Here is a 27,851-nt window from a genome sequence, read left to right on the forward strand (position 1 = left end):
ATGCCGTTGCTTCCTTTAGAGAGCACAGATCTGTGAAGTCCCCACTGCTATTTCTCTAATCACTGCAGCTCGAGCACACCAGCTCAGCTACGGGAAGCTGTAGCATTAAAGTAATTCAGCTGTATATGTTTGAATTGGCAAATTTTACTCATGATTTGCTTTCTATATAAGGTAATCGAACCTCGACTTCTTAATGTCCTAATGTTTCTTAAGTCTTCAAAAGCTTTAGAAGTTATTTTTTTCTTACCCTTGCTCACAACGAGTGGACGCAATTTGATCAGAGAGATGTAAAAGGTTATTTGGATTTTCACGGCTCTGCATAGATTGTGTGAACTGTCAAATCAACTCGCTATGAATAAATTTTTTTTTTTAAACACAAAATAATGTTCAGCAAGTGACTAGGTTTGAACAATTTCCCCGGTCAGTGTGTCTGCATTGTAGCTGCATTCACAACCTCCTTCTCATCAGAATGTGATGCTGCTTTTATTGTGTTATACAGTAGGTCTGAGGGACACACACACACACACTTATTAATGCCTGGTAATCATTTATTGGTCACTTGGCATGTCACCTTACACAGATGCATACATAATGAAAATAAACCACTATATCACCCCAGAAAGTTTTTTTTTTGCACTATATAGTTGTAATACTGAAAGACAAACGTTAAATAAAAAAGCCTTTATCAATATAGTAATCCAAGACAATACTGTGTACCAAAGAATAAGTAAAAATAGTATTTAAGGCACTGTAGTTTTTGTATAACAATAATAATAATAATAATAAACTTTATTTCTGTAGCACCCTTTAAAACAGGCTACAAAGTGATTCACAAAGCGCTGAGATACCCAAAACATTAGATAAAACAGTAAAAGAACAAAAAACATCAGTGAAAACATTGTAAAGGAACTTAAAAAGACCAATAACCAAGCATAAAGATTTATAAAAATGCTTGTCCAGCTGTGTTTTTAAAAGTTTTAAACTAAGGAACTGACTGCTGTTCTGACAGCCAGGGAAGCTTGTTCCATCATGTTGGTGCTAAAACAGTAAAAGCACAAAGGTTCCCCTTAGTACTGAGCCTGGATCGTGGAGAATAAGGTACTAAAAGTTCTGATATATTGTGTGGGACTAAGTCTTTTAGAGATATTAGCAACATAATTTTGAACTGGATTCCATAATAAATGGGGACCAAGTGTAATAGTGTCAGAACCACAGTTAGGTGTGCAATGGTCAAGTGTTTGTGAGAAGTCTTGCTGCCGAGTTCTGAACCAACTGTAACCGGCTGATTGCTGAGTTGTTGAGGTAGGTGAATAGAGAGTTACAATAGTCAAGGTGGGAGAAAATTAGAGCGTGTATAAGTTGCTCGGTTTTGTTTTTGGAGAGAACTGATTCAATCTTTGTGATTTTTCTAAGTTGTTTGCAGCATGGTTGGACTAAAGTCTTGATGTGTTGGTTAAAGCTACGGTTCTGATCAAAGATGACTCCCAGGTTTCTTGCTGCATGTGTTATGTGGGTTGAAAGTGACATTCTCTTTCTAGCTTTCTGATACTTTTATTATACTATGGCCTTGGGTTGGAGGGACGACATGGTCTAGCTGTAACTGGCGATATATGGTCATGAGATTTGTAACATATTATTGAAAAGATTGACGTGTCTTTTCTGCTCTTACATTGACTGAAATCATCAGTACGGAAGGTAGCTGCAAAATTGGAAGCCGAGTTGCTTTTTTAATGTTACATGTACACTGTGTGCTTAGGATGGTGCAATTAAAATCAAATAAAACCATCCAATAAAATCTCTTAAGGAGAGAGACTTAAAATCTAAACCCAGGGTAAAAACTAGGTCAATAGTGGCCATGTTCATGTGTAGGAGATGACACATGTTGTTTTAGATTAAAAGAGTCACATATAGTTAAAAATTCTGATGTAAAACAATTTTGTGGTTGGATTTTTCAGCATGAATATTAAAATCACCAACTAATAAAATGTGATCAGAACTAAGAACAGTAGAAGAAATAAAATTGAAGGAATCTGTTAAAAAAAAATTTTTTTAAAGATCATTTTTGGCCTTTTGTTGGTTTTACTGGACAGGTTAGTATAGAGGCAGACAGGAAAGTAGGGAGAGAAGAATCAGGGGAAGAACTGCAGCAAAGGGCCATGAGTTGGTTTGAACATAGGCTGCTGCATCAGGGACTACAGGCTCTGTTCATGGGTTGTCCGCTCAACCAGTTGAGCTACCTGGGCACCCCTAAAAAAACATTATTATTGTGTTTTAGCGGGTGGTAAATAATGCAGCACAAGGGGAAGTGAGAGTTGATTTTAAACGTCAATACCTCAAAGCTGGAAGGTTTGTCCCCTGAGAGGAGGGTACAGTTCAAATCTGTTCTGTGCACCACTGCAAGACCACCACCCCGACCACTGAGCCTGGATCAGTTAAGGAATGTGTAACTAGGGGGGCGTAATTCTGAAAACACATTTAGATCTCCAGCCCTTATTGATGTTTTTTTTTTTTTTTTTTTTAAAAGATAAAGTCAAGCTTATTGGATAAAGTTAATTTAATATAAAAGTCTTATTGGTCTGAGACCTTGTATTGTTGCTTGAATAAATTCAGCCAACAAATATTATAACACTTTTTTGACAGCAATGAGGAGGTGTGTTTATTTGGCTTATTATATGTTTAAAACATATAAATTAGGAAAAAATATGTTCTGAATGTATAAAATATTTAGACAGGTAAAGGCAATATCTCTTACTAATCACACTTAATATATATATATATATATATATATATATATATTAAAAAAAAATCTTTATAATGTAGATAATGTTGCTTTGTTTTGATAGGTTACAGTTTAAATTCACATCAGAAGAGTAGGAAAATCAACATGGATTGATATGTCTCCGAGAAAATTGAAAGCAGATAATACTGACAGTGTTGGAAGCTTGGAAGATTTTCACTGACAAATTTGCATGGATAACCTGGTGTGTCAGTGCTCAGGCAGTTGAGACAAAAAGGAGGCTGAGGACAACAATGGAAAGAACGAGGTGAAAACAGGGGGAACCATCTACAGCTCCCCCCAAAGGTAATGAAATTCACCTTTGATCCAGCACTAGGCCTGCTGTTTCCCCGACTACAGTCTTTGTGCTCAGCTACACTGGATCCAGCCACACATTCATCGCAGCCATTTGAGAGAGCAATTATTCTTCTCATTTTCTCAACCCCAATCTGAATTTGACAAGTCTTTTTGCTCATGTTGCCACGGTGACCACTGTCAGTAAAATCTGCTCCAACTTGATCCACACATTCCTGATGAAGCAGATTAGTCTTTGAGTGTTAATCTCTTCTTAAGTAGTTTTCTTTTTGCATTTCAAACTAATCTGCACATGTATTCACGTGCGATGTGAACTGAGACATCAACAAGCTGAACCTGCAGCAGACACAATGGCCTGCTATAGACAGTAATAATGTGAAGGCTTTTGCGTTAAGTGAGCTAAAATATACAGAAACACCACTGCTACCTTTAACCTTTTCTGCTATTTAAAATTCAATTTATAGGAAACAGATTCCAATTCAGTGTAGCATCTTTACATTCAGCCTCTGTATCAATGCTGAATATAATTTAATGACAAAAAATATGTATTTCTTCTTACCTTAAAAGCAGTATCAGTTAATTAATACAACCCACCATATTAACAGGAAACTACCCACTCTAAATAGTTTTAGCATAATAAAAAAAAAAAAAAAAAAACCCAATTGTTTTTAAAGATTGGCATTTGATTTACTGTGGCTGTGTTTCCCACCATGACGAACACTCAGCGATACATTGACGCTCGACATCTCCTTAGCCATCACTGGGAGGTCACCTGCAGGCTGGGAGCTGGTCTTGAAACGCTACGGAAAGATATGAATACGGTCAAAGAATATCTCCTTTAGCCGAGCAAGAGTGACAAAAAATTGGTTCAAACAGAGTTTATAAATTAACTATCACACGTCAACCTCTAACAGCATCACTGACCTGCAAGAGAGACCCCTCTCCTTTGACCAGTTTGCAGATCATGGTGATTGGGATCAAAGAGAGAGACGACATGGCCAGAAACCAGCCAATCCAGTAAGCCCACCAAGGATACACATAGGAGTTGTTGAACCTCAGCGGGGTGTATCTCAGGAGCAAAAACACAAGCGTTCCCTTTCAAGTGAAACAAATGATAAACAATAAATATTGTGGGATAAAACTTTCGCAATTATTCATATAAATGCAGTGGGCTGCTTTAGACACGTACACTGCAGATCAGAGGGGTGCCATACAGCCAGCAGTACTTGATCAGTGATAGAGGTTTGTAGCCGATCATGTCCTCAATGTTGTCACAGAAGCGTTCAGCACCTGGGACAGAGACACAATATGTTTACTAGGAAGAAGCAGACATCCATTATCTATACACCACTTAATCCTCACTAGGGTCGCGGGGGGGCTGGAGTCTATCCCAGCTTACTCGGGCGAAGGCAGGGGACACCCTAGACAGGTCGCCAGTGTGTCACAGGGCTACATATATAGACAAACAATCACTCTCACATTCACACCTACGGGTAATTTAGAATGATCAATTAACCTCAGCATATTTTTGGAGTGTGGGAGGAAGCCGGAGTACCCGGAGAAAACCCACGCATGCACAGGGAGAACATGCAAACTAAGAAGCAGACATTTAACTGTAAATTTTTGAAGAAAAAATAAGCCTAAAGACACCTAGGATCCCTAAAGTGGACAATTTTTCATTGTTTTTGTAGTTGGTACACAAGAATACAGTTAATGTTTTCAGACCATTTTGTCAGCAAGCAGCTTTCTTTTGCTCTCCAAATACCTTTTAAAAAAATAAAATACTGAATATACAGTAGGTACTTCATTTATTGAAGCAGCTTTCTGTATCTAATTAGAGATCTTAAATGAGTTCTTCATTCATTAGCTTTGTGTTAATCAAGCTATTATGCTAGCTGTCTGACTGTTTATTTTTGTTGAACTTTCTCTGGAGAATAGGATAATAGGGATAATGTAATTAATTTGACAGTTTATACTTTTTTGACTCACCTACTTCACAAATTTGTTGGTACAATTATTTTTGTTTAGCTTAGATTTTTGTGTTTAAAGAGTTAAAACTATTTTTTAAAGATGCAGTACTATTGTTTCCCAAGATGGGGTGGAAAACATATAATGCAGTCCAGTACATCACCATCAGCCACTATGCCACTGCTACTTTTGCTGCAGAAAACTCCAAATAGAAATAACAGGCAAATGCGCTATAAATGCTGTGTAATTTTATATCTGGCAAAAGAATTTCCTGCTGCATGAATTAGTTAAATCTTATCCTTTCTGATCTTATCATTAAGTGCATTGCAAATCGTTAGAATTTAAGTAGGACAAGAGTATCACATAGCCTTTTACAACATATCAAGGTAAATGAAAGTCAAATATATCATTACCATAAATCCATCCAATAGTAACTGATTGAAAGATTGCCATCAGAAGAAGAGTAGGACCACTGCATACATAGTGATCAAAGATCTGCAGAATGTATGCGCCAGCCTGAAATTAAAACAGTCAAGACAATCTTGTTATTAGTCACCTTATTTGCCCCTTTCACATGATAAATCATTTAAATGCAAGCCTTAAAACTCACCTCTGACACCAACAACAGACCAAACATGTAGCAAAGAGCACACATCAGCATCAGACAAAGCTCTCTGCGGTATCCCTTTCGGATATGGGAAGGGAAGACATCTGTAAAAGATGTCATGATGCTTTCAAGACCAGCAAACTGGAGAATGACACAAAGACAGGTTAGCATAAAGACGAGTTAACAAAATGAGCACAACACATTTTCTAGGAGCTGTAAGAAAGGCAGCAGCTGACCTGACCGTCTATTCCTAACAAGATGATCATTAAGAAGAAGCACGCGGACCAAACTTGAGGCCATGGCAGCAGGGTCACAGCTTGTGGGTAGACGATGAAGACGAGACCAGGACCTGCAGAGTGAAACCCACAACAAGCGAATCATTTCTTGCTGGTATTAATTTTGGTGTAGACACAAGTGTCAGAGCTGATCTAGCACAATGGTGGCCAATTTCAAGATTTCAGGCGGAATCATCATAAACAAAACAAAACAAAATGCAAACCAGCTGTTTTTATTTTTTATTTTTCTGGGTTCCCAATCTGTAATTTAATACTGAGGAAGAATTGAAGCTTTTTAATTGGTTTCAAGCAGATGTCTGTTCATACCACTCTCAGCAACAGCAGTGATGTCGACACCCATCTTCTCGGACATGTAGCCCAGAACTGAGAAAATGGCAAAGCCAGATATAAAGCTGGTCCCGCTGTTCAACAAGCAAAGATAGAACGAGTCCCTGCAAATCAGAAACAAAGCACTGTGTCATTATTTCTATATAGTGATATAGAGGAATGCACTAACCTGAAAATGACTTACAGCAAGTAAATGAAAATAAATAGAAGACAAACATCTTACAAATGTTGCTATCCAAGTAATAATGTCATTTACTGATACACACATTGTGACGGTGGTGTATGACTGCATTACAGCTATTATTTATTAATGTTCAGACACATCTGGAAGTACTCACCTGTAGCAATTGTTGTTGTACTTGTTGTAGCTCCCAAGTGTGGTCAGGCATCCCAAACATATGGCGTAGGAGTAAAATATTTGTGTTCCAGCATCCATCCACACCTATAATTATAATTACTATATGTTTTTTGTCTATAAACACTCCTACAAACAAACAAATTAGAACATAGTGTGAATGGTACCTGTGGGTCAGCGAGCCGAGCAGGATTGGGGTACAGGTAGTACTTGATACCATGGAAAGCTCCAGGAAGGCTCATCCCTCTGACAAACAGCACGAACAACATGACGAAAGGGAATGTGGCTGTGACATAGGTAGCCTGCATTAAAGCAAAAAGGCATAGTTTACCAACATTTATTATCCACATTAACATTTAAGACTTCACCATGACCAACAATTGGAACCATGTTGGAGCATTTGCTAGGACCAAATGACAAAGCACTGCTACGATAGATGGCAGCAACTTTATTTTTCACCTCCATTTGGCATCTTTCCAGAATCATAAGATGTGTCATTTCATGTGTGGCTGGGGAATCATCCCTAGGTAACCTTCAAGGTGAGAATGTCATTATACAAGAGGACATGATACAAACCTCAGTCTCTGGGGAAAAATACATAAGGTGTGAGTAGGTTGACAACTATTTGGCGTGCAACCAGCATTGAAAGCACACATCTCTTTCATGTGGCAGTTTGCCAGTGAGCATTTCCACTTCACTTTCTCACAATTAGAGACATACTTTTGTGAACCACATCTATCAATAATACTGTCTTTCAATGCTCCAAATACATGTGGCAACAGGTCTGAAGTTACCGTAAGTGCATAGCTGCTTATCTCTTAATTGGGCATTTCCAAAGCTAGAATTTTGTCCATGTGCAACACATTACATGAGAAGATTACATAAAGTATGAGTGTAACATTACAATGTTGCTATTTGTTGCTTTAAATCCATTAAAGGATGTCATATAGTCCATAACTGCTGCAAATCAAGGACCTACATGTAGGAGCCATATTTCATTTTGTTTTTGTAATTTCTCACCCAAGACCCCAGGGGGGTGTATTTCTTTACCTGAGGCTGACGGCCTGGGCTCAAGGAAGGTATTTAAGTGACTGTATGATTTGGTTCAGGTGTTGTTGGACAGAAACACAGAGGCACACAGTTTTCGACTGTACTCGACTTGTTGCGTTTTATTATTTTGTTTATGAACAAGTTTTAGTTTCGGGTAAAGATCGATAATAAATGATTGGGATTATTTCGACTCTTAAGAATCCGTTTGTTTATTTAAGGTTGAGTACAGGTCAAACCTCTCAAACAGCTATCCGCAACCAGTAGGGCTAAGTAGAGGACATAGCCACTACACTACATTTAGGCTGTTAAGTGTCTTTGGCTGGTTTGAACATTTGGTAAGAAAACCAGACATGTGCCCACGTGAAAGTCAATTGATGCTTTTGCAACCGCTGCAGAAAAATAGGAAGTTGCTGCCTTCATGTTATGGAACACCCTTTGTTTTCCATGGCAAACTTCTAGTAAACCGTCACCGGCTTACTGCATGTAGGGAGTGGCAGATGATATAACTTCAAACCAGTTGTGAAACAGTCTCTGATTATTTATGGCCTCAACATCATTGTGGCTGAAGTTATGAATGCCCATAAAATAGCCACTCACTCTATAAAGTATTGCGGAGAAGAAATCATGTATTACATCAATCACAGAACTACATTATAGAACACTACAAATAAACTCCATGTTATGCCAGCAGATGACAGTTTAAGTTCAGCCCACAGTTGAATAACTGCAGATTTGGCAAAAGTCAACTTCTAAACACCTGCCAAAGCTTGACAGGCTTGATCCAAGTCATTTTTAGCGATGGTGTAAAACAAGCAGAAGTGGTTGAGAAATAAATTAAAGAGACAGGCCTGTCTGATATCCAACAAATCCACATTTAAATAATAAGTTTTAGGAAAGTGAGGGCATAAAATATGACTCAGCATGACACACATTTGTGATTTTAATCTTACCTTTCCTGTGGATCTCACTCCCTTCCACACACAAAAGTAGCAGATGACCCAGGACAGGAGAAGGCACAAAGAAAGGTCCCACTGTACCTTTCCCAAAGTCTCGATGCCGCTGGATATATGTAACACCCGTCGTCTGTAAGGTGATATAATATCTTACAATCACTCAAAGCAATGCACATGTTCAGTCTTAAAATACTACAGCTAATTTACACTGCAGTTAATAACTAAGATTGTAATTAGGAATACATTCAGAGAGTGGGGGGAGAGTTCTAAAAACGAGCAACAAGTGAATATTCTATGTGCACACTACCAAGTACAGCACCCTGGCACTGATACACCTAAAAGGAATGCAGCTGTTATATGTGTTTTTAGTTACATATCTGATTGACAAGTTAAGAGGTCCATCATGAAAGGTCTTTTGATCCTGAAGCTTGGCACTCTAATCAGAATGATAAATGCCTGAATGTGCATTTAAAGGCCTTTCACACCTCCAGTACACAGGTGTCTTCAATTAGTCTGGCTGATTAGATCTTCCTCAGGGTATTCTGAGTTGTGTTACGTGTGTAAACTGTCCCACAAAAAACATATCACTCAAAGATGCTCACGTAGTCCTGACAAGAGGTCAAAATGAATGAAAGCATCTGTTTTTGAGTGTGGGAGGGGCTTTAATTGTAAAGTGACTTATGGGTTTCTTTCAGGAAAATATTAGTTTTCCAGATGTAGATGTAACCTGGATGCTGGCATTTACACTCAGTTAAAATCACGGCATTATGAGAGCATTGAATTCCCCAATATTTATAGAGACTTAAATATCTCAGATCCTAAGAGCAGACTTTCATTGTGTCGACAGTGAATGAAGAAGCTGTGGCCTGAGGTTATAAAGACTCTTATCCAGTAGATGAAATTGAGATAGTGGTGCAAATCAGATGATGTTGAAACTCTAAAAAAAATCGAATTGTTAAAAATGTGACCTTTCGGAACAGTTGGAGTGTTGTTTCAGACATCTAGTGAGATTTAACTCACCGTAAATTATGGAAACTCACCAAACGTAACACATAATATAAATAGGTAAATATGGAAGCTGTCTTGACCTAACATGAGGAACCAATTTAACAGTGAGTCACACTCTTTTTGTACACATCCAACAACTTCTGAGTTGTGGTCCAATCTGGAAAAATAAGACAAAAGACCAGTATGGCTGTGCAAGGGTCATTTAGCGTGTTAACATTACTGCCAGTGCTACATAACGCCATCATGTCTCTGAGCAGCAACATGATGTATTTCTGAAAATAGCCTGATTTCCTATCCACACTAAAAGACTGTAGATTTCAGACTACATTATTTCTTATTGTTATTTATCTTTGTGTAAAATATATGTTTAATTCACTCTTTTACATAGTGTGTAGAATCCAATTTTATTCATATTATCCACTGATAATAAAGAACCTGTTTTAAACCTCAGATTATGTAGCACTAGCAGTCATGTTACACAACCATGTCACACCCACTCAGGCATTTTGTCATATTTTTCTTAAAGTAGACAGCTTTTTAGGACAGAGTGGCGTGTTTCACTGACATCGCTGTTAATTTAAACATAGTTAAACATTGACCTTTGATTAATCAGCATTAAAGCCTGTCTTATTTATATAAAAACTTACTGCCAAAACTCTATAACAGACGATGTGGCATTCACAGGTGAGGTCCAGTTAGCTGTGGTATTATAGTTGTTTATTACCACACATTCATCTGAAATATATCAAAGTTTTGTTAAACATGCATGTTCTATAGACACATCTTCAGGTCAGTACTACATTGTAAGGGGAATTGCATAAATAAGACATCATACTTGATTCAAATTTCAATGAAATAATGCAAACATTTTCTTTAGCATTACATAAAGATAAACTTGTATCATTAAATGTATACAAGCTTAAAATACAGGATTTAGTCACTAATTGTTGGTAGTGTGTGTGTGTGTGTGTGTGTGTGTGTGTGTGTGTGTGTGTGTGTGTGTGTGTGTGTGTGGCAGAGAGGTGCTTTGTCACCTGTATTCCACATGTTATTACAGGAGGTCCACGGCAGCTCTCCAGAAAAGGAGGAGAAAAAGTAGAGAAAAGCCCAGGCTAAAATCACCATGTAGCTGATACTTCCGTAGAAAATGATCAATTGACTGGCATATCCCAAGCCTGGAAACAACATAAATAGTTAACATTGCATTCCTCTAGTATTTCTTCCTTAACCACAATCCTAGCAGCTGGCTCACCTTCAAACAAAGGGCAGACCTTCCTCCAGCACATGATTCCTCCCAGACTGGTGTACTGGCCCAGCGCAGTTTCCAGTACAAACAGAGGAATGCCACAAGTGACAAGGAATAGGATGTATGGAATGAAGAATGCACCTGCAAGTGTGAATAAAACACAGACAGAATATCACACATACAAAGGTTTCCACAATCACACGCATCTTTTTAGGTACTCTTCGATATTTGAATATTTGTACGAATTTATGTCCTCATTTAACTGAAGAAAACTGTGACCCATCCAGTCACTGACTTCTAGGCTGTAAGTTAGGCTAAAAATCAACAGGTGAAGCTGGCATATGGAGCTGTGTGTCATCTACATAGTAATAAAAACAGGTGCAGTGTCTGCAGTTTAAGAGGCCCAAGACTGAACATTTTGAGAAAAAGAAAGACTCCAGAATGCAACGTTTTTGGAACCCTGGTAACTGCAGCGTCTCTCAATACAATCAAACACTGGTAAATTGCAGTGTGAAGCTATACATGTGATGTGTAAGGGACATCAGTAAATTGTGGCCTCTAAACTGCTTGTGTTTGCATCATCGGTCACACAGTCACCCAGCATCATATGTAAATTCTTAATCTGTGGGAATAACTGACACGGGAAAACGGCCAGCATTGTACTATTACACTTTTCCTGCCAAAGTACTGACATGGTAACTGAAGGGTGAAATAAGTACAATGTCTCAATAGGACTCTTAACGTGCTGTGACAAGTGCCCTGACACTTGCAGCACAAGGCGGAGGCAAAAACAAGCAGTGCAGAGTCCTAAATGATGAAATACAACACTGCCAATAATATAGCCAAAGACCAGGATCATTTTTATGAAAAAAATATGGTTTAAATATAAACATAATGAAAATGATGGCGGCGTGTGTGCACGCAGCGGCTTGGAGCTCCCGGTTTTTTCTCTTTTTTCTTTATGTTCCTTTGTTTTGTACGTACAGTTACCTGTAGCATCAATAGTGTACAGTAGGGCTACGCTGTTAGAGATAGGGGAAAATGCACACCACCAAACATTTCCAAAGCTGGATTTTATTCCATCGGAGATTCAGAGGCTTTCACCATCCCTCCATTGTGGCCAAAGAGACGGAGGAGACACCGTAAACAAAGGCGGGGCAAGAGGGGCGGCCTGCGTGCTAGGCTACAAGCTAACCCACACAGACCGGCTCTTCCCAGTCTCAGCCGAGCGCTCTCTTCTCGGGGCGGACAGAACTGCAGCCTCGGAGAAACGCAGAGGCGGAGGTTTGGCTATGTATGTTTACAATGCCTATTGTACTGGTACAAAAATCATCGGAACATACTGTTCTCCCGACATGGAATATCTGGCAGTGAAATGCAGACCATTTACGACGGTTAGAGAGCTCTGTTGTATCGTGATTGAAGCCGTCTACATACCATCTACATACCACCGCGAGCTAATGCTAAATTAGCACTGGAGGAGTTGTACTGCTTGATCAGTCAGCAGATGAACGATAACACAGAGGCGGCTGTAATCGTGGCCGGAGACTTTAACCAGGTGGAGCTAAGAGCAGTTTTCCCCAAATTTCACCGCTTCCCACGAGAGACAATAACATCCTGGATCAGGGTTACTGTAACATACCTGGGGCATACAAGGCTGTTACAGCACCACACCTGGGCATGTCGGATCACATCTCTGTGAATCTGATCCCATCCTATAAACCTCTGATCTGCAGGGAGAGACCGACCACTAAAACCATACAGGTATGGACTGATGAGGCGTCCTTAGCATTACAGGACTGCTTTGAGTGCAGTGACTGGGGAGTGTTCAAGGAGGGCACAGATCTAGATGGATACACATCATCGGTTCTGTCGTAGCTGAAGTTGTGTACTGATGCTGTCCTGCCCACAAAGACCATCAAGGTTTTTGCAAACCAAAAACCATGGATGGATAGCACAGTGAAGCCCGTACTCAAAGCCTGTGATGCCGCCTACAGGTCAGGTGACAAGCTGGCCTACAGCAGGGCCCGGAAAGAACTGAAGAAGGGCATTCAGCTGGTAAAATGCAGGGACAAACAGCGCATTGAGGAGCATTTTGCTAATAACAACTCATAAAGTATGTGGAGAGGCATTAGGACAATAACAGACTATAAGCGCAGTGATCAGCTGGTTAGCCATGATTCCACTCTCTCTGACACCCTGATCACATTCTATGCTCATTTTGACACACCTGGCAGCAGAGAGAGTGTTCATCTACCCCGACTGGAGGAACAGCATCAGTCTGTGGTCCTGCAGCTGCACCAAGTGAGCTCTTCCATGAAGAGAATCAATACCAACAAAGCTGAAGGACCAGATAGGGTGTCGGGTCGCACTCTGAAATCATGTGCCGACCAACTGGCAGGAGTTTTTCTGGACATTTTCAACCTGTCCCTGCAGCTTGCCACAGTCCCTGTGCCTAAAAAATCAGCAGTCACCTGCCTGAACGATTACCACCCTGTTGCTCTGACTCCGATGATTATGAAGTGCTTTGAGAGGATCGTCCTAAAGCACATCAAGGATGTCATCCCTGCTGGTCTGGATAAATATCAGTTCGCCTACAGGGAGAACAGATCAACAGAGGATGCAGTCTCTATGGCACTTCAGACAGCCCTGACCCACCTGCAACTTTCTAACACCTATGTGAGGATGCTGTTTGTGGACTTCAGTTCAGCTTTCAATACGGTGTGCCCGGACAAACTGATACTGAAGCTCCATAACCTGGGACTGTCCACATCACTGTGTCACTGGATCAGGGACTTCCTCACCAACAGGCCTCAGAGGGTGAGACTGTACATCCTCCACACTGGTCCTGAGCACAGGGCTGCGTGCTCAGCCCTGCTCTCTTCACACTATTCACCAGCGACTGTTCTGACATCCACTTCACAAACACGGTCGTGAAGTTTGCAGACGACACCACCGTAGTGGGTCTCATATCGGACAATGATGAGACCCACTACAAAGAGGAGATCCAGCACCTTAGTCAGTGGTGTTCAGATAATAACCTTGTTCTGAACACCAACAAGACCAAGGAGGTCATTGTGGACTACAGGAGGTCCAGGAGGACAGAGCACGCTCCTCTCCTCATCAAAGGGGAAGCAGTGGGGCGTGTTTACAACATCAAGTTCCTGGGCGTCCACATTACATCTGACCTGGTCTCTGAACACAGCTCACCTAGTGAAGAAGGCTCAACAAAGGCTCTTCTTCCTTAGGAAGCTGAAACGTGCTTGTCTCTCCCCTGAGCTCCTGGCAAACTTCTACAGGGCCACAGTACAAAGCATCCTCTGTCGTGGTGCAACAGTGTGGTACGGCAGCTGCACAGCTCAGGATAGAAGGAACTTATCACGGGTGGTGAAAACAGTACAGGGGATTGTGGGAAGTCCTCTTCCAGACCTGGACTCAATATACGTGGGCCGGGTCCAGAGGAAGGCCCGATGTATCGCTGCTGACCCCACCCACCCGGGAAATGGACCGTTTGTTCTGCTTCCCTCGGGCAAACGGTACAGAAACATAAAAATTCTGACCTCCAGACTCAAAAACTGTTTTTATCCAAGAGCTGTCCAGTCCATTTCTCCCCTGCACACACAACAGACACACTATGTGCAATAAAGAACTGAATCTTGCACTGGACTCCACTTTACACTCATTTTACTGCTCATGTGCACTAAGACTGTTTACATATTTATATCTTTTAAGTATTTTTAAAAAAATTTATTTGTACATAGTTTGCCTTTTTTCTATTTTTTATATATAGTTGGGAGTCACCAATCGTAATTTCGCTGTGTGGAAACACAATGACAATAAAGATTCTTGATTCTTGATAATAATAATTACCAGCAGGTATGGAAATTGACAAAAAGGTAAAGCTTAAAATGTATAATTCTACATCAAAAGTGGCAGTGTGAAATTCTGGGTGCACCAAAATTTGGCATAAGTGTGCCTCATTGTAAAAGGAACCAATGTCAAAAAAAAAGTGAATCTATAGCCCTGAGGGAGGTCATGACCGAATGTGTCAAAGCAGCACTGAAATATACAGGTACCAAATCTGATTTTCAGCTGGTATCCAAATTGATGTCTCTCACATCTATCAATGGAGCTACTTCTGTGCTATGTTTGACACAAAAGGCAACAGAATCTTTTCCAAAATTTAACAGAAGCCAGTAAAAGCTTGATGGCTAATTATCAATCATTGATTTTGGCTCAGGAATATCTAGTTGAAAGGCCAAAGGTTGTTAATATTTCCAATTGGTACTTGTATCACCGCTTTGCAGGCCACAGGAAAACAGCCAGCCTGTTTGGGGATAATATCGTGTAACAGCACCACCTTAAGAAAGCTGCTCAGGGGGCACCCAGGTAGCTCAACAGGTTGAGTGGGTGACCAATGAACTGGGGCTATAGTACCTGACACAAGGGCCTGGGTTCGATACAAGCTCATAGCCCTTTGCTGCAGGCATCCTTCTCCCTGCTTTCCTGTCTGCCACTCTACTTACCTATTGAATAAAGCCAACAAAAAGTCAAAAAAAATTTTACTTCAAAAAAAAAAAAAAAAAAGCTGCTCAGGCTGGATATTACTTTGTTTTGTATTAGCATCAGTAACATCACAACATCAAATGGTGGCCATTGGTAAGTAATAACTGATGTGATGAGAAGTGGTTATGAGTACAAAGTAATTTGGATAAAGATCATTCAAGTTCAGTGACTGAACAACATATCCTTCTTGTTGAAGTTTGAATCTGAGAAACAGGTCTGCCCGGCTTTTTTGATCATGAGGTTATGAATGAAAACATTGTCCTTTAGAATGTTAAGGTGCTCCTGCACATTTGTTTTCCTACATTTTGCTTAGTGTTGCTTCTTTAAGATGAAATTGTATTCACTTTTTAAAAAAAAATTTCCACACTACTTCTGCATTTTAGGACCCCTAAAATGTAGACTTTTGGAAGCAATGGGACAAATTGCATTTACATGGATATGAGTATCCCAGTTAGGTTTTTCAAAGTGTCTTATTTTTGTGTTTGCACGTGTAAACATCATATCCTGATTTAAGAAACCAGGATAAGTGTCACGGGCCTTGCCTAGCCCTGCACCCTTCCGGCCATCCACTCCACTGCCAGCGTGTCTCTGGTCTGTGAGGCTCTCTGCAGCTGCTGATCAGCGGATTAAGTGCAGCTGCGAGAGTTGCACACCTGCAGATCATCCCATCACCACCTGCTATAAAGACCAGCTTCACATGGCAATGGACGTGGGATCATACTGCCTTCCTACGTTGTTGCCGGCACACTCTGAGACGACGGTGCAACACTGAGCCACAGGAGCAGCCTGCTTTTCCCTCAGCCGTCCTCCAGGTTTGGACGTGGACCTTCCCCGACAATCCTCCAGAGCAGGACTGGGACCCTGCTGTCCTCTGAGCGAGGACGTGGACCCTTACTGTGGCTCTTGTGCATTTCCCTCATCTGCAAAACATGGAAATATTTCCCAATCGTCGGAGATGTGGTGAGATGTTTTGGTAATATACAACTCGGTAGCTCTGGACATCCAACTGTCACAAGCCGTGGGAACTCTACAGCGCTCAGAGACGTTTTTGTCTTGGGCACAGCTGTATCCAACATGTGGACGCGCTGCGGGATTTTCTAACGCGACTCCAAACAATGTAGCATCCACCTGAAGGCAATGTTTTCAACCACTCTGTACGGGCGCAAATCTTTACAAATAAAATGCACTATCGACCCTGTGATGTGCTGAGCTCGAGGCGAGGTAAATGATAGGAAGTTATCCAGTGTAGTTTGGTTTGGTTCAGTACTCTGGCAGCTGTGCAAGTATATCAGCGTGGTGTCTTGTTAGAGGAGTTCTTAAGTTTGTCGTGCCCCCACAGTATTTCACGGCAGCGAGACAAAGCTTGCTAACAGCATTCTCTTCATCAAACTCATTGTTTTTACTTCCATTTATAGTTTTGAAGCCAAAGTGCTTCCAAACATTGGCTTTATACTGTCAAGGCATTGTGATATTGTTAGCCATGTTTTTGTTTGCCTTAGCCATTGAGCTCGACTCTACTGGAGGAATGCCGCTGCGCCGCACAGTTGCTCTTCCGCGCCATCTAATGGAGTGGAGGTACAAAAGTCATACTGTATTTACAAGATGTCTGAACCACAAATCATTATTTTCATAAAAGGACCGATATTAGGAGCTGAAAAATCGATATAGTATTGGGTGACAGAGTATCGCAATATATCGTCACATTGTATTTTTTTTACACCCCTACAATTTATGGTGCCAAGTCTGCTACAAGTCTTATTACTCCGTCAAGGAACACAGTGGAGTCATGGGATGATCGGCGTATGTTTGTCTGTGAATCTGTCCGTGTGCAGCATTACTCAAAAATGGACTAACAGATTTGGATGAAATTTTCAGGGAAGGTCAGAAATGAGACAAGGATTACCTCATTAGATTTTGGCAGTGATGCGGCATATACTGTGATCCATGGATTTGTTTAGGATTTCCCATGGCGAGATATGCTGTCTGCTGACAATCGTGTAATTGTGATCCTACTACAAATCCACCGGGACTTATCCGTCAGAAATGATAAAAGGAACAATTGATTAAATTGTGGGGGTGTTTCTGAGTCCCATCAATTCTCGCCATCCACTACATATTTAGGTCACGTGATTCGGTATCCCCACATAACGTACACATACATAGCCTAACACAAGCTTGTACTCAGCGCAAGGTCATTTTGTTTGTGGGTACATCTATATTAAATGGCCACATTCTATGTTGCCGTGATTTCTGATCATCAGTAACTAATTGTTAAGGAGATAATTCCTGGCTTCCATTGCATCTTTATTAGGAACTTTATCAACATAGACTGCCAAACAACAAGTAACAATTTCCTGGCACTCACAGAATACCTCACTTCCGCGTATGGGTGCACACATCTTTCAGAATAAAAGCATGGCTCAAAACACAATGAGTAAAGGCATATAAACTTCATGTTGCTTAACACTAATTAAAAAAATGCTGCATTTCTACAAAAATATGCTGCATTTCTTGGCGGAGTACTGTGCTCTCTTAGTGCTTTTCTTGTTTCAAGTGCCACAGTCAAACTTGAGGTTAAATTGCTAGTTTGTGTTGTAAGCATCACAGGTGTCTGCACAAACTGCAAGCAGTAATCAGTAGCCAGGATACTCGTACATCTGTATTTCTCGAAGTACACAAGTAGTCACAATTGGGATATTGGTGTGCATGTAAACGCAATCACAAACACACACATTTGCTGCCTGATTGGGCCTCATCAGTCATAATGTGGCCTGATTTGCTATGCCCCTCAGTCGCTGTATGATTTCCGACAGCTCCAATCTTTAAAAAATTTGTGGTCTGCAGTGGTGGATTTGTAGTAGGATCGCAATCATGTTACCATCAGCTGGCAGTTGACGTAGTGTTCACTTGTTGTCACAGTTACAGTGAAGCTGTGCTGCTATCTTGCAATGATACAGAAATCTTTAATGATATATGGATCCAGACTATAAGCCTCCTCCCTGCTAAAATCTAATCACGTAATCACTAGGTCCTTGTGTAATTTATGACCTTCCCTAAAAACTTCATCCAAGTCTGTTTGCTTGTTCTTTAGTAATGTAACAGTGACAATCAGCGTCGCATAACTCTGCCGCGTTCCTTGGCAGAGTAATAACATACTAAAGTGATGAGCAACATTAGTTTTGCAAGAGCAGTGGGAACTTCTCCAGCAGTGAAATGATCTAATTTGTATCTTTGTGAAGAGAAGCACAGACATGGTGGTGGAAGCCAACAAAAAATAAATAAATAAATAAAAATAAAAATTATGCAAAACCACGGAATTTGTTGCAACATCAAGTCGTCTGGGAAAGATATCAGTTTTGTCGTAACTATGAGTTGCAACAACAAATCAGTGTTTTGAGATCTCCACTCTGCCTGTCAGGTCTCAAGCTGTTCAGTTTTTTGTCCAAAATAATGGCATTTATAATACAGGACAAAAAGTTTGAGTGGTCACAGGCCTTGTATATGAATATCAACAAGATTTCCCATGTTTAGTGTGTGGCAAGAACAAACAGTTTGTACAGCTTGATATGAAAACCTGCACACTGACACATAATCTTGTTGAAGTAGGGGACTGCTTAAGTATACCCAATCACTAATGATACAACAGGGCATTTGCTCTGTAGAAAAAAACCTTGATAAAGGGGGAGACAAGGACATGATGTAGATGACAGGATGTTGACTCTGAAGAAGAGACAGCAGTGTTAAATAAAGGCCCTTATGTTCTCTAAAGAACCATGAACATATCAGATGTTTGGGTGAAAAAAACACAGATTGGCGACATCTGGCCAAGTTGGAACATAAACTGGTGATTTTTATGAGCAGCATGTCCACTTCTAAAGGAGAGGTGGTAGAACATCTATGTGCTGACTGTTGTTTTGTAGTAGCTGGACACAGTGGTAAGGCCCATAGGTCATTTGTTTGACATGTCATTCTGACATTCAGTTTGAGCCAGGCCTATTCATGGGATAAAGCAGATCAAGGAAAAGTGAGACAGCGGCTTCCTGGGTTGGAAGTACATGGAAGGAGGGATGATGTATCATTCTTGTCTTATTACAGACTGACTTTGTCATATTATTTTAGGAATGTGAAAAGCAACTAGATGAAAATGTGCACATTATAGATAAAGGTGAACAAGTTCATACCACATCTACTTCTGCTCCTAAAATAGATTCCTTAGTAAAGTCCATCTGAATCTGAGAGGGTCAGGCTGTAGAAAGACGAGCGCTCAAACCCTGTAACCTACTAAATTTATTTCTGGAAGGGAGAAAACCAGTTGTGAATGCCTTTACTTTCATGGAGCATAGCCTCACTATCAGTGGGATAAAATCTCTTTCAAGCACCGACTGCTTCTTATGAAAATCCGTTAGTCCCACATGGACAAGATTTGTCACAGAAGAGTGGATGTTTTTTTTTCTTTCATAGGCCAGAAACCAGGTCACCAGGAGACCATTTAGTTCTTTCTGCTAATGTCTTGGATAGCAGTATTACCACCAGTTAAAGTGTCAGCATCAATAATGTGATGTTGCTGAGGAACAATAATTTATTTTGGCCTTATTGGCAACGGTTGCTAAAAATGGATGTCTGTTGGTTGCTCAAGTTTTTTTTTTCTTCTTTTCTGTAGAAGCATGATTTTGTTTTCCAGTTTTAAGGTCTGTCTGGTGGCATCCTCTTCTTATTCCCTTTCTTTAGGCTCTGCAGATGCTGCCCTGAATCTGTTCCTATCTTTCTTTATCTTTATTTAATGCTTCTACTCTGAACATCATGGTTACATATGCCAGGAGCAGAACTTGTGTTATAGGCACAGAAGGTTAAGGTTTCATAATGTTTCATGCTGGTACTTGGTGTGCAGTCCAGATTGTTGTTGTCATTTCAGAGTATCTACTGGAGAATAAACACAGATCTTAATCAGTGATAATTCACAGTTTTGTTCATGGGATCACTTAAAACTGCCTCAACCAGCAAACATGCTGATGAATGAAATGCTCAATTAGAATTTAAACAGTTATTGAGCAATCATCTGAATTATACCTTTGAACAAACCTCTAACTGTTAATGCTTTAAATAACTGTAAAGTTTAATCAGATTTTAAGAAAATCCAACTATAAATGATAGTCTGTGTGTGTGTGTGTGTGTGTGTGTGTGTGTGTGTGTGTGTGTGTGTGTGTGTGTGTGTGTGTGTGTGATTTGCATTTCAAGACAACTATTAATCAATAATCTACTCATTTAAGAGATCATGTTTTCAATGACATTCTCAGTGGGCCTCGAAGCAAGAAACTCGGTAACGTTGAGATTCCATTTTATATGTTGCTGTTGTATGGCACACTTAGCCTCTGGTGGTCTTGCTCACTTTAGCCATTTTGTGTTAATTGACAGCAACATGGGTTGCTTACTCTTTCTTCTCTTAACCTGACAATACTGGATAAAACAGTACAGTGAGTTACAGTTATGTAAATATGTAACTATGTACACATATGAAACTACTTTAGTCTTGAGAAAATAGAACAATTAGTGAGATAAAGTAAAGAAGAAAGTATTAATGACAGATAAAAGATAAGTAGAAGTTTGAGGAATACAAGATCAAATTTAAAAGGAAATGTTAATATAAGCAAGACACTGTTAAACAAGTTTTTAAGTTACTGTCTGGTTATTTGCTCTCATCCGACAACAATATTCCAGCTCTTTAATAAAATTCAATTTTACTAAACATTCCCATATGTTAACTTGTACAAAATGTCTAAGTTTTAAGCATCTTCCCCCATTTAAGTGGCTTACAGACATGTACATGACACCATACAGATTATTAAAATATTTGTGGTAAAGGTTGAGCTAGGGATGGGCTGCACAGTGGCGTAGTGGTTAGCACTTTCGCCTTGCAGCAAGAAGGTCCCTGGTTCGCGTCCCGGCTTTCCCGGGATCTTTCTGCATGGAGTTTGCATGTTCTTCCTGTGCATGCGTGGGTTTTCTCCGGGTACTCCGGCTTCCTCCCACAGTCCAAAAATATGCTGAGGTTAATTGATTATTCTAAATTGCCCGTAGGTGTGAATGTGAGAGTGCTTGTTTGTCTTTGTATGTGGCCCTGCGACAGACTGGCGACCTGTCTAGGGTGTCCCCTGCCTTCGCCCGAGTCAGCTGGGATAGGCTCCAGCCCCCCCCGCGACCCTAGTGAGGATTAAGCGGTGTATAGATAATGGATGGATGGATGGATGGTTGAGCTTCAGATTTAGTATGATGTTCATGCCTCTGGTAATGTCTTGATGTAAAATGTGCCACTGCATCATACATAGCAGACACAGCCACCTCGATGTCTCACACGGACTGAACCCCGTTGCTTGATATTTGCCAGTACGATTTTTTCATGAACTGTTAATATTGAATACATTTTCCTGCCATTTATAGATCTTACACATTATCCATGGATTTTATGGATTTTCCCTTTGGGTAGTAGATGTGAGCCTTAGGAGACAACAGCTACTATGTTGGTTCCTGATTCATTGTATTCAGTAACAATGTGCTTGATTACCGACTACTATGAATCTGGTAATTGAATATATGAATGAAATGGTATTAAACAGAGGGATAGAATGAGCCCTGATTAAACAAACCCAGCTCTAGTAACTTACCTTTATAAACTCACTCATCCGCTCTCGCAACCTCCATGTCTGGCAACATGTATGATATTGGCGCAACATGTGAGCCTCAGATCCCCCCCCCCCCTTTCAACCAATCAAATGCTTGAAAACAATGTCAAGAAATCCGGCCCACTGTCTCTCTTACGGCTGAAATGTTCATTTCATTGCAAAATTGAAATCCGTCGTCATCAACAGCTATACTGACACCAGTTATGCAAACCTATGCCCTCGCTTCACACTAACTAAAAATTGGACAACTGTGTCAAAAGCTGACTCAACAATGACTTTTTGGTGAATATAATAGTGAAATTCAGCACTGCTGACAAAACATGAACCGAAAAAGATAACTTAAATCAGAGCAATGGCAACACTGTCAGAAATTATTAGAATAATTATTGCAAGCGTGGAAAAATGTGGACAGATCTTTAAACATGATGTAAACAAAAGCTCAAGAACTTGGTTGTAAATTTTGCAAAACCCTGTATTTTATTACACTTGCAGCTTTCCAATTAGGTTTTAACTTTTCAATGTTTAGTTTGTTTTTTGTCTTTTTTGTCACATCAAGACACTGACACTAAAACAATACTGACAGTAAAAACAGACATTAAGAGGTCTGAGTAGGGGACAGGAGTTGTTCAGCGACATCCGCTGGCCAGAGAAAAATGGAGAGGAACACATAATCACAAATCAACCAGGCAAAGAGGGGTCCTCTGGGGTGAACATTTCCCCTCCAGAATCTCCTCAAGTAGACTTTAATATGGTGGGGGGCCATGGTCCCAGGCTGTAACAATTCAAGCCAGTGGGTTCATCTATAGTGGCAATGCATGAGCCAAAGTTCTCCGAGCCATGGCAATGCAGTTGGAGCCGTTTGTGAGTGGTGTTATGATGTTAGAAGGAATGTAAAATGAAAGTCTGAACAGAAAAAAACAGCAGCAGTCCAGTAGTGCTTCTACAGTAGTCAAAGGCACGAGTCTGAACCACTTTTCCAGAAATTAACAATAGCATGAAGGAGGTTGGCAAAAAAATTGTGTAAACTGCTGACAATGACAAGCCTCCGTCAGCATATATTTGATATTGAACGCACTTTCACACACTCAAGGCCAGGACTCATGGTTGTGCTGCCAACCTCTGATTAGAAAGGACGTATATTATTTTTATATATAAATTTCATGACATTTGTCCTACAAGGTTGACTCTATGTTAGCACTGACCTTGCAATGCTCAGAATTAATGAAAACAGTAGATTTTAAAATAACATCTACGTGAATGCCAAGACAGAAGGCTTTCCATTGTTATTGCATTTTGACATGTATAATTCACTTGAACTGTTTATTGGTTTAAATCTTGTGGCTGAATGATGTGTTATTTAGTTTACAGGATTATCTATATATTGCCTTATTATCTCATTTAATTTTGTTTTGTATTTAAAATCCTGCTGTGTTGAAAGTCCTGCATAGTGTATATGTTGCAAAATTAGTTTTCTATTGAAAGCTGTGATTTTTTTTAAATCTGGTATTTCCGATGCAATGTTTTAATAGTTTTAGTGTAACTGTGAATCAATGAGAAAGACATTGTAAAGTGCTTTGTAGAACCTATCTAAGGTTAAAAGGTGCATTATAACTGTTCCAATCCCAGTTCAGTTAAGATTTTATTATAAGTGCTAATTTCAAAGGTTTATAATGACTCAGACCTTTCAGTTAAGGTTTTCTTTTCAATGCCAGATTTTATTTTCAATGCTAAAATTACAGACTCTGCTCTGGCTTCATAAAACAAGACATCAACTTTATCTAGGAAACACCATTAAAAAAAAAAGTCTTAATAGAAAGCTTTCTTTAATAATGCTTTGGTAGCATTATTGCTGGTGCTAATATGATCTTTCATTGTTAATGACGTTTGTTGCTAGCTGGCTGATAATGTCTGACAGTGTGACCTTGTTTGATGTTGGTCTGACCACAAACTGCACAGAAGAAAAGTAACCAAAATGAAGCTAATGCAAATTAGACCTAAACCTGCATTCTTTTAAATAGCTATCAGGGGACAACTCACCTGGTAGCAAAAATAGTTGGATTTTGCAGATGTATGGAGACACAATGACCCCCTAGTAACTTTTTGGTGTCAATCACTAGTTCCTAATCTCCTTCAATATAGCACGGTGAGCATTTTGTACACGACGGTCCTGTTTAGAGTAAAAGCAGAAGGTGCTTTAGGGCTGGGCTACCCTGCGTAGCGTTCTCGGCCTCTCACTCAGATCGTCCCCTCATTTATGACAACGCCCTGTTTCCAAAAAAAGGAGATGGTGATGCTAAAAGCTTCAGAATAGTGGTTCACAAACCAGTTGGTGACTTCACAGACAATACAGCCAATGATGTTGACTAGTGACCACAGCAGTCTCAGTTGATGTGGTGCAGACCTCCTTCATAAGTCTGTTATAATATAACCTATTTCTAGTCTTAAGAAGTGCAGTTTGTAGCTACAGGCTATTAAACCTCAATGGACATTTGTCTAATTACTAATAACATTACTCTGTGCACTTTACAAGTCGTAAAAAACCTTGATCCACTAGGCAGTTAATGATACATATTTAGTCATATTACCATGAAGAAAACACAGAAATTCAAACATTATTTAGTAACAAACAACTACAATTTATAGTGATCACTTAAAAATGTGTGTGCTTTAGTGCTGAGACTTATTGTTTATATTTTACAATCAATCTTGTTATTATATTTTTTAATACTTGTGTACAGGATGTAAAACATAGTAAAATATAAGTCTGTCACAACTTGGCAGAACCTCCTCAAAATGCAAGTTCTGTCCAATCAACAGTCTAAAAGGTCTAAATATATATCTTAATGCTTTGGCACACATAAACAATTTGTTCGTTAATCATTTTCTCCAGTAACAGTTTATACATGAAAATGCCAAACTTACTCGGGTTTGATCTTCTCTTATCTCAACTCAACATCCACTCCTCTATCTCTGTTTTACGCTTTAAGCACCATGTATTTGATTGCTTTCTCTTTTTGTCTCTGCATGTCTGCATCCTCAATCAGACATGCAGAGATAGGTTTAAATGCTAAGCCCTGACAATGAACTGCATTCTTAGAAAACTTCAATCAGCAGTTGTCGAGTAATTGTGGTTTAGTTTGTTCCACCAGTATGCAAAACTGCAGCTTCACAAAAACATTATGACTTTGTTAGTTTTTGATTTGTAATAGCAAAACATTAAAACAACAGCAAACAAGCTGAAATATGTTAAATGTATGCAAATGTAAAGGAATATTTAACCACTTTAGGAAGTACACTTGTTTTTACCAGGTGTTAGATGAGAAAGCTTGACTGCATTGTCTACCACTAATTTTATTTTTTTTTAAGTTGTTTTTCTTTTGGCTTTTTTTTTTGACAGGTTAGTGAAGAATGGGGGAGGAAGACCTGCAGTGAAGGTCTGTGAGCTGGAATTGAACCCAGGCCGCTGCATCGGGGACTATAGTCCCTGTTCATGCACTCATTTTTTAAAAATTGTATATATTAGCACTCTACTAAAAAGTCTACTCAAAGTTTCTTAAGAAAGTTAAATTATATTGAAACACTAATTGCTCACAACTAGTTGCACTTGGTCTGAAATATCACAAAGGAGACACATTGGATATAGTTTGGAATTGGATGGGCTCAGAACAACTCAGGAAAAAAAATCTTAATTATTTTGAAGAAAATTAGGAAAGAATATATATATATATATATATATATATATATATATATATATATATATATATATATATATATATATATTTTTTTTTTTTTTTTTTTTTTAAATTTATTTTTTTTTTTTTTTTATTTTACTGGTGCTGGTTAGTATTTAAGAAAACACATTCATAATTAGGTACACATAAAAAGATTATAAAGCTATTTTATGTTCTTGTTAGGTTCAGTGTTACCATATTATACTAATATGTGATTAAAACACTTAAAGCAAAACAACACAACGTTTTGACAGTATCTCCATGAGAACAACATACCTATTTCTGAATCTGACAGCTGTGGGGGACTAAAATGTTTTGTAATTAAAAGTTGACAGACTTGGCAAAAAATTCATAATGTTTGATTACCTGTCAGATCCTAATTAAATCACCAGACAGAAGGCTGAGGGAGACACCGACGGAAAGCAGATTTTACACTGGACAAATTTTGTCATTTGTAAATGTGAACACAGACATTTTTAATGACTATTCAATCACTCCCTCATAAAATACTCCCATGTTTTTCAAGTTTAACAGACTGACTTTCCCTTACTCCACACAGAATTTCTTTCTAAACCTCCAGTCTTTCAACAAAGTTTATGCACTGACTTAACAAGTAAAGTTAAGCACAAAATAAATAACTGTGCTTTGGTAAAAGATAAAACAATTCTGGAACTTCAATTTTCTTTATTTCTCTAGTTTACAAATGACAAAAAAACTTTTTAAAAGTTGGCATGAAGGATCTGACATTATACTGCACTCTTTTTCAGGAACAGAAAAACAATCTGAGAGAATAACAAACAGAAAACTCACCCCCACCATTCTTGTAGCAAAGATATGGAAATCTCCACACATTGCCAAGTCCGATAATAGCACCAGCCACAGACAGGATGAACTCCGTTTTGCTACCCCATTTGCCACGCTCCTCAACAGTTTGTGAAGTAGTCTTTGTGCCTGGATGGCACAGCCTGTACAGAAATTCTGCCATGCTGCTGACCGAGAAATGGTCTAAGGATAAGACTGACTTTTTCTGGATTGACTGGCTAAGTACTGTCTGTAGATTAGCCTGGGGTTACCTAATTGAATGGCTGCATGGCCACAAGGGGGACCTCTAGAGGTATGTCAAAAAGTAATATGCATGAATATAGATCACAAACAGGAGAGTGGAATTTTCAGTGTGACTAATTTCCTTTTAGACATGGTAATGAAGTCTTTGGAAGCAGGACTCTCCCCCTCACACAAGGTATGAATGACTAATAGGTGAATGTTAGTATCCACAGAACGTCTGACGTAGGAGCCTGCGTATTGCGTCATTGCCGCTTCCAGTGCTGCTGTTGCTTCTCACTAGTAGCTCATGTAATCTCTCTGTGCAGCTGCCAATTTCGTGTTATAATACGCATTTGATATGCTCAGTCAGCTTGTTAGCAAAGCACCTTGGTAGTTTTATACTTAGCGTGGTTTTTCAAGGTCGCCATCATCGCAGACAACGCCGGCTTCGTCTCTCGCTGCTTGTCTCGCTGCTCCATGCGCTTCATGTTTAGGTTTTTCCTGCCTCTTTCACCGTTACTTGTAATACGTGTAGTCTTTTCGCAGCATTGGTGGCAAGGCTTACTGAACTGTAAGGAGCCATTAGCTGCGGCGGCTAACTCAGCCCCAGTAGTCGGTGCAGAGCGACTCAGCGCAGCGCTGTTAGCCGTCCTCCGGCAGGCGCAGAGCGGACAGGGATCGCGGTCGGCTCGGTGGCAGTACGAAGGAGGCATAGCTCTATAGAGAAGCCCGTGATTCACTACCGACCAGACGGGCGTACCACGAAGCGAGTTTAATGAGTTAGCGAGGTATGTTTACTCTAAAGTCAGAGTTTTTTATCGTCACCAACGTTTTTAACCTGGATGACTACGGTCACTGAAGCCGCACAGCTAACCTGCTTTAGGGGAGTTTGGTATTTTAATCGGCTGTAAGAAGCGCCACCCTTTTACCAG

General features: G+C 39.7%; 1 protein-coding gene across 1 annotated transcript; it reads right to left on the reverse strand.

The window, feature by feature from the left end:
• Positions 1-767: 767 nt before the first annotated feature.
• Positions 768-27,709, reverse strand: slc6a11a (solute carrier family 6 member 11a). The gene is made up of 14 exons (XM_035944408.2): positions 26,686-27,709; positions 10,908-11,042; positions 10,690-10,830; positions 10,303-10,390; positions 8,645-8,777; positions 6,812-6,946; positions 6,628-6,731; positions 6,269-6,393; positions 5,903-6,015; positions 5,670-5,807; positions 5,473-5,575; positions 4,281-4,381; positions 4,016-4,186; positions 768-3,891 (listed from the first exon to the last, which is right to left on the reverse strand). The coding sequence occupies exons 1-14, from the start codon at positions 26,858-26,860 to the stop codon at positions 3,760-3,762; spliced, it is 1,794 nt and encodes a 597-aa protein (XP_035800301.2). The 5' UTR covers positions 26,861-27,709; the 3' UTR covers positions 768-3,759.
• Between the last annotated feature and the right edge of the window lie 142 nt (positions 27,710-27,851).

This window comes from Amphiprion ocellaris, chromosome 5, assembly GCF_022539595.1.
Source record: "Amphiprion ocellaris isolate individual 3 ecotype Okinawa chromosome 5, ASM2253959v1, whole genome shotgun sequence".
NCBI classification, from domain to species: domain Eukaryota; kingdom Metazoa; phylum Chordata; class Actinopteri; family Pomacentridae; genus Amphiprion; species Amphiprion ocellaris.

Excerpts from the sequence above, each read along its gene's own strand:
- slc6a11a (XM_035944408.2), bottom strand. The coding sequence starts at position 26,860 with ATGGCAGAATTTCTGTACAGGCTGTGCCATCCAGGCACAAAGACTACT. Across the intron at positions 5,808-5,902 it reads TGTTAGGAATAGACGGTCAG|TTTGCTGGTCTTGAAAGCAT; the intron begins GTCAGCTGCTGC and ends GTCATTCTCCAG. Across the intron at positions 4,382-5,472 it reads TACTATTGGATGGATTTATG|GTGCTGAACGCTTCTGTGAC; the intron begins GTAATGATATAT and ends TCTCTGTCCCAG.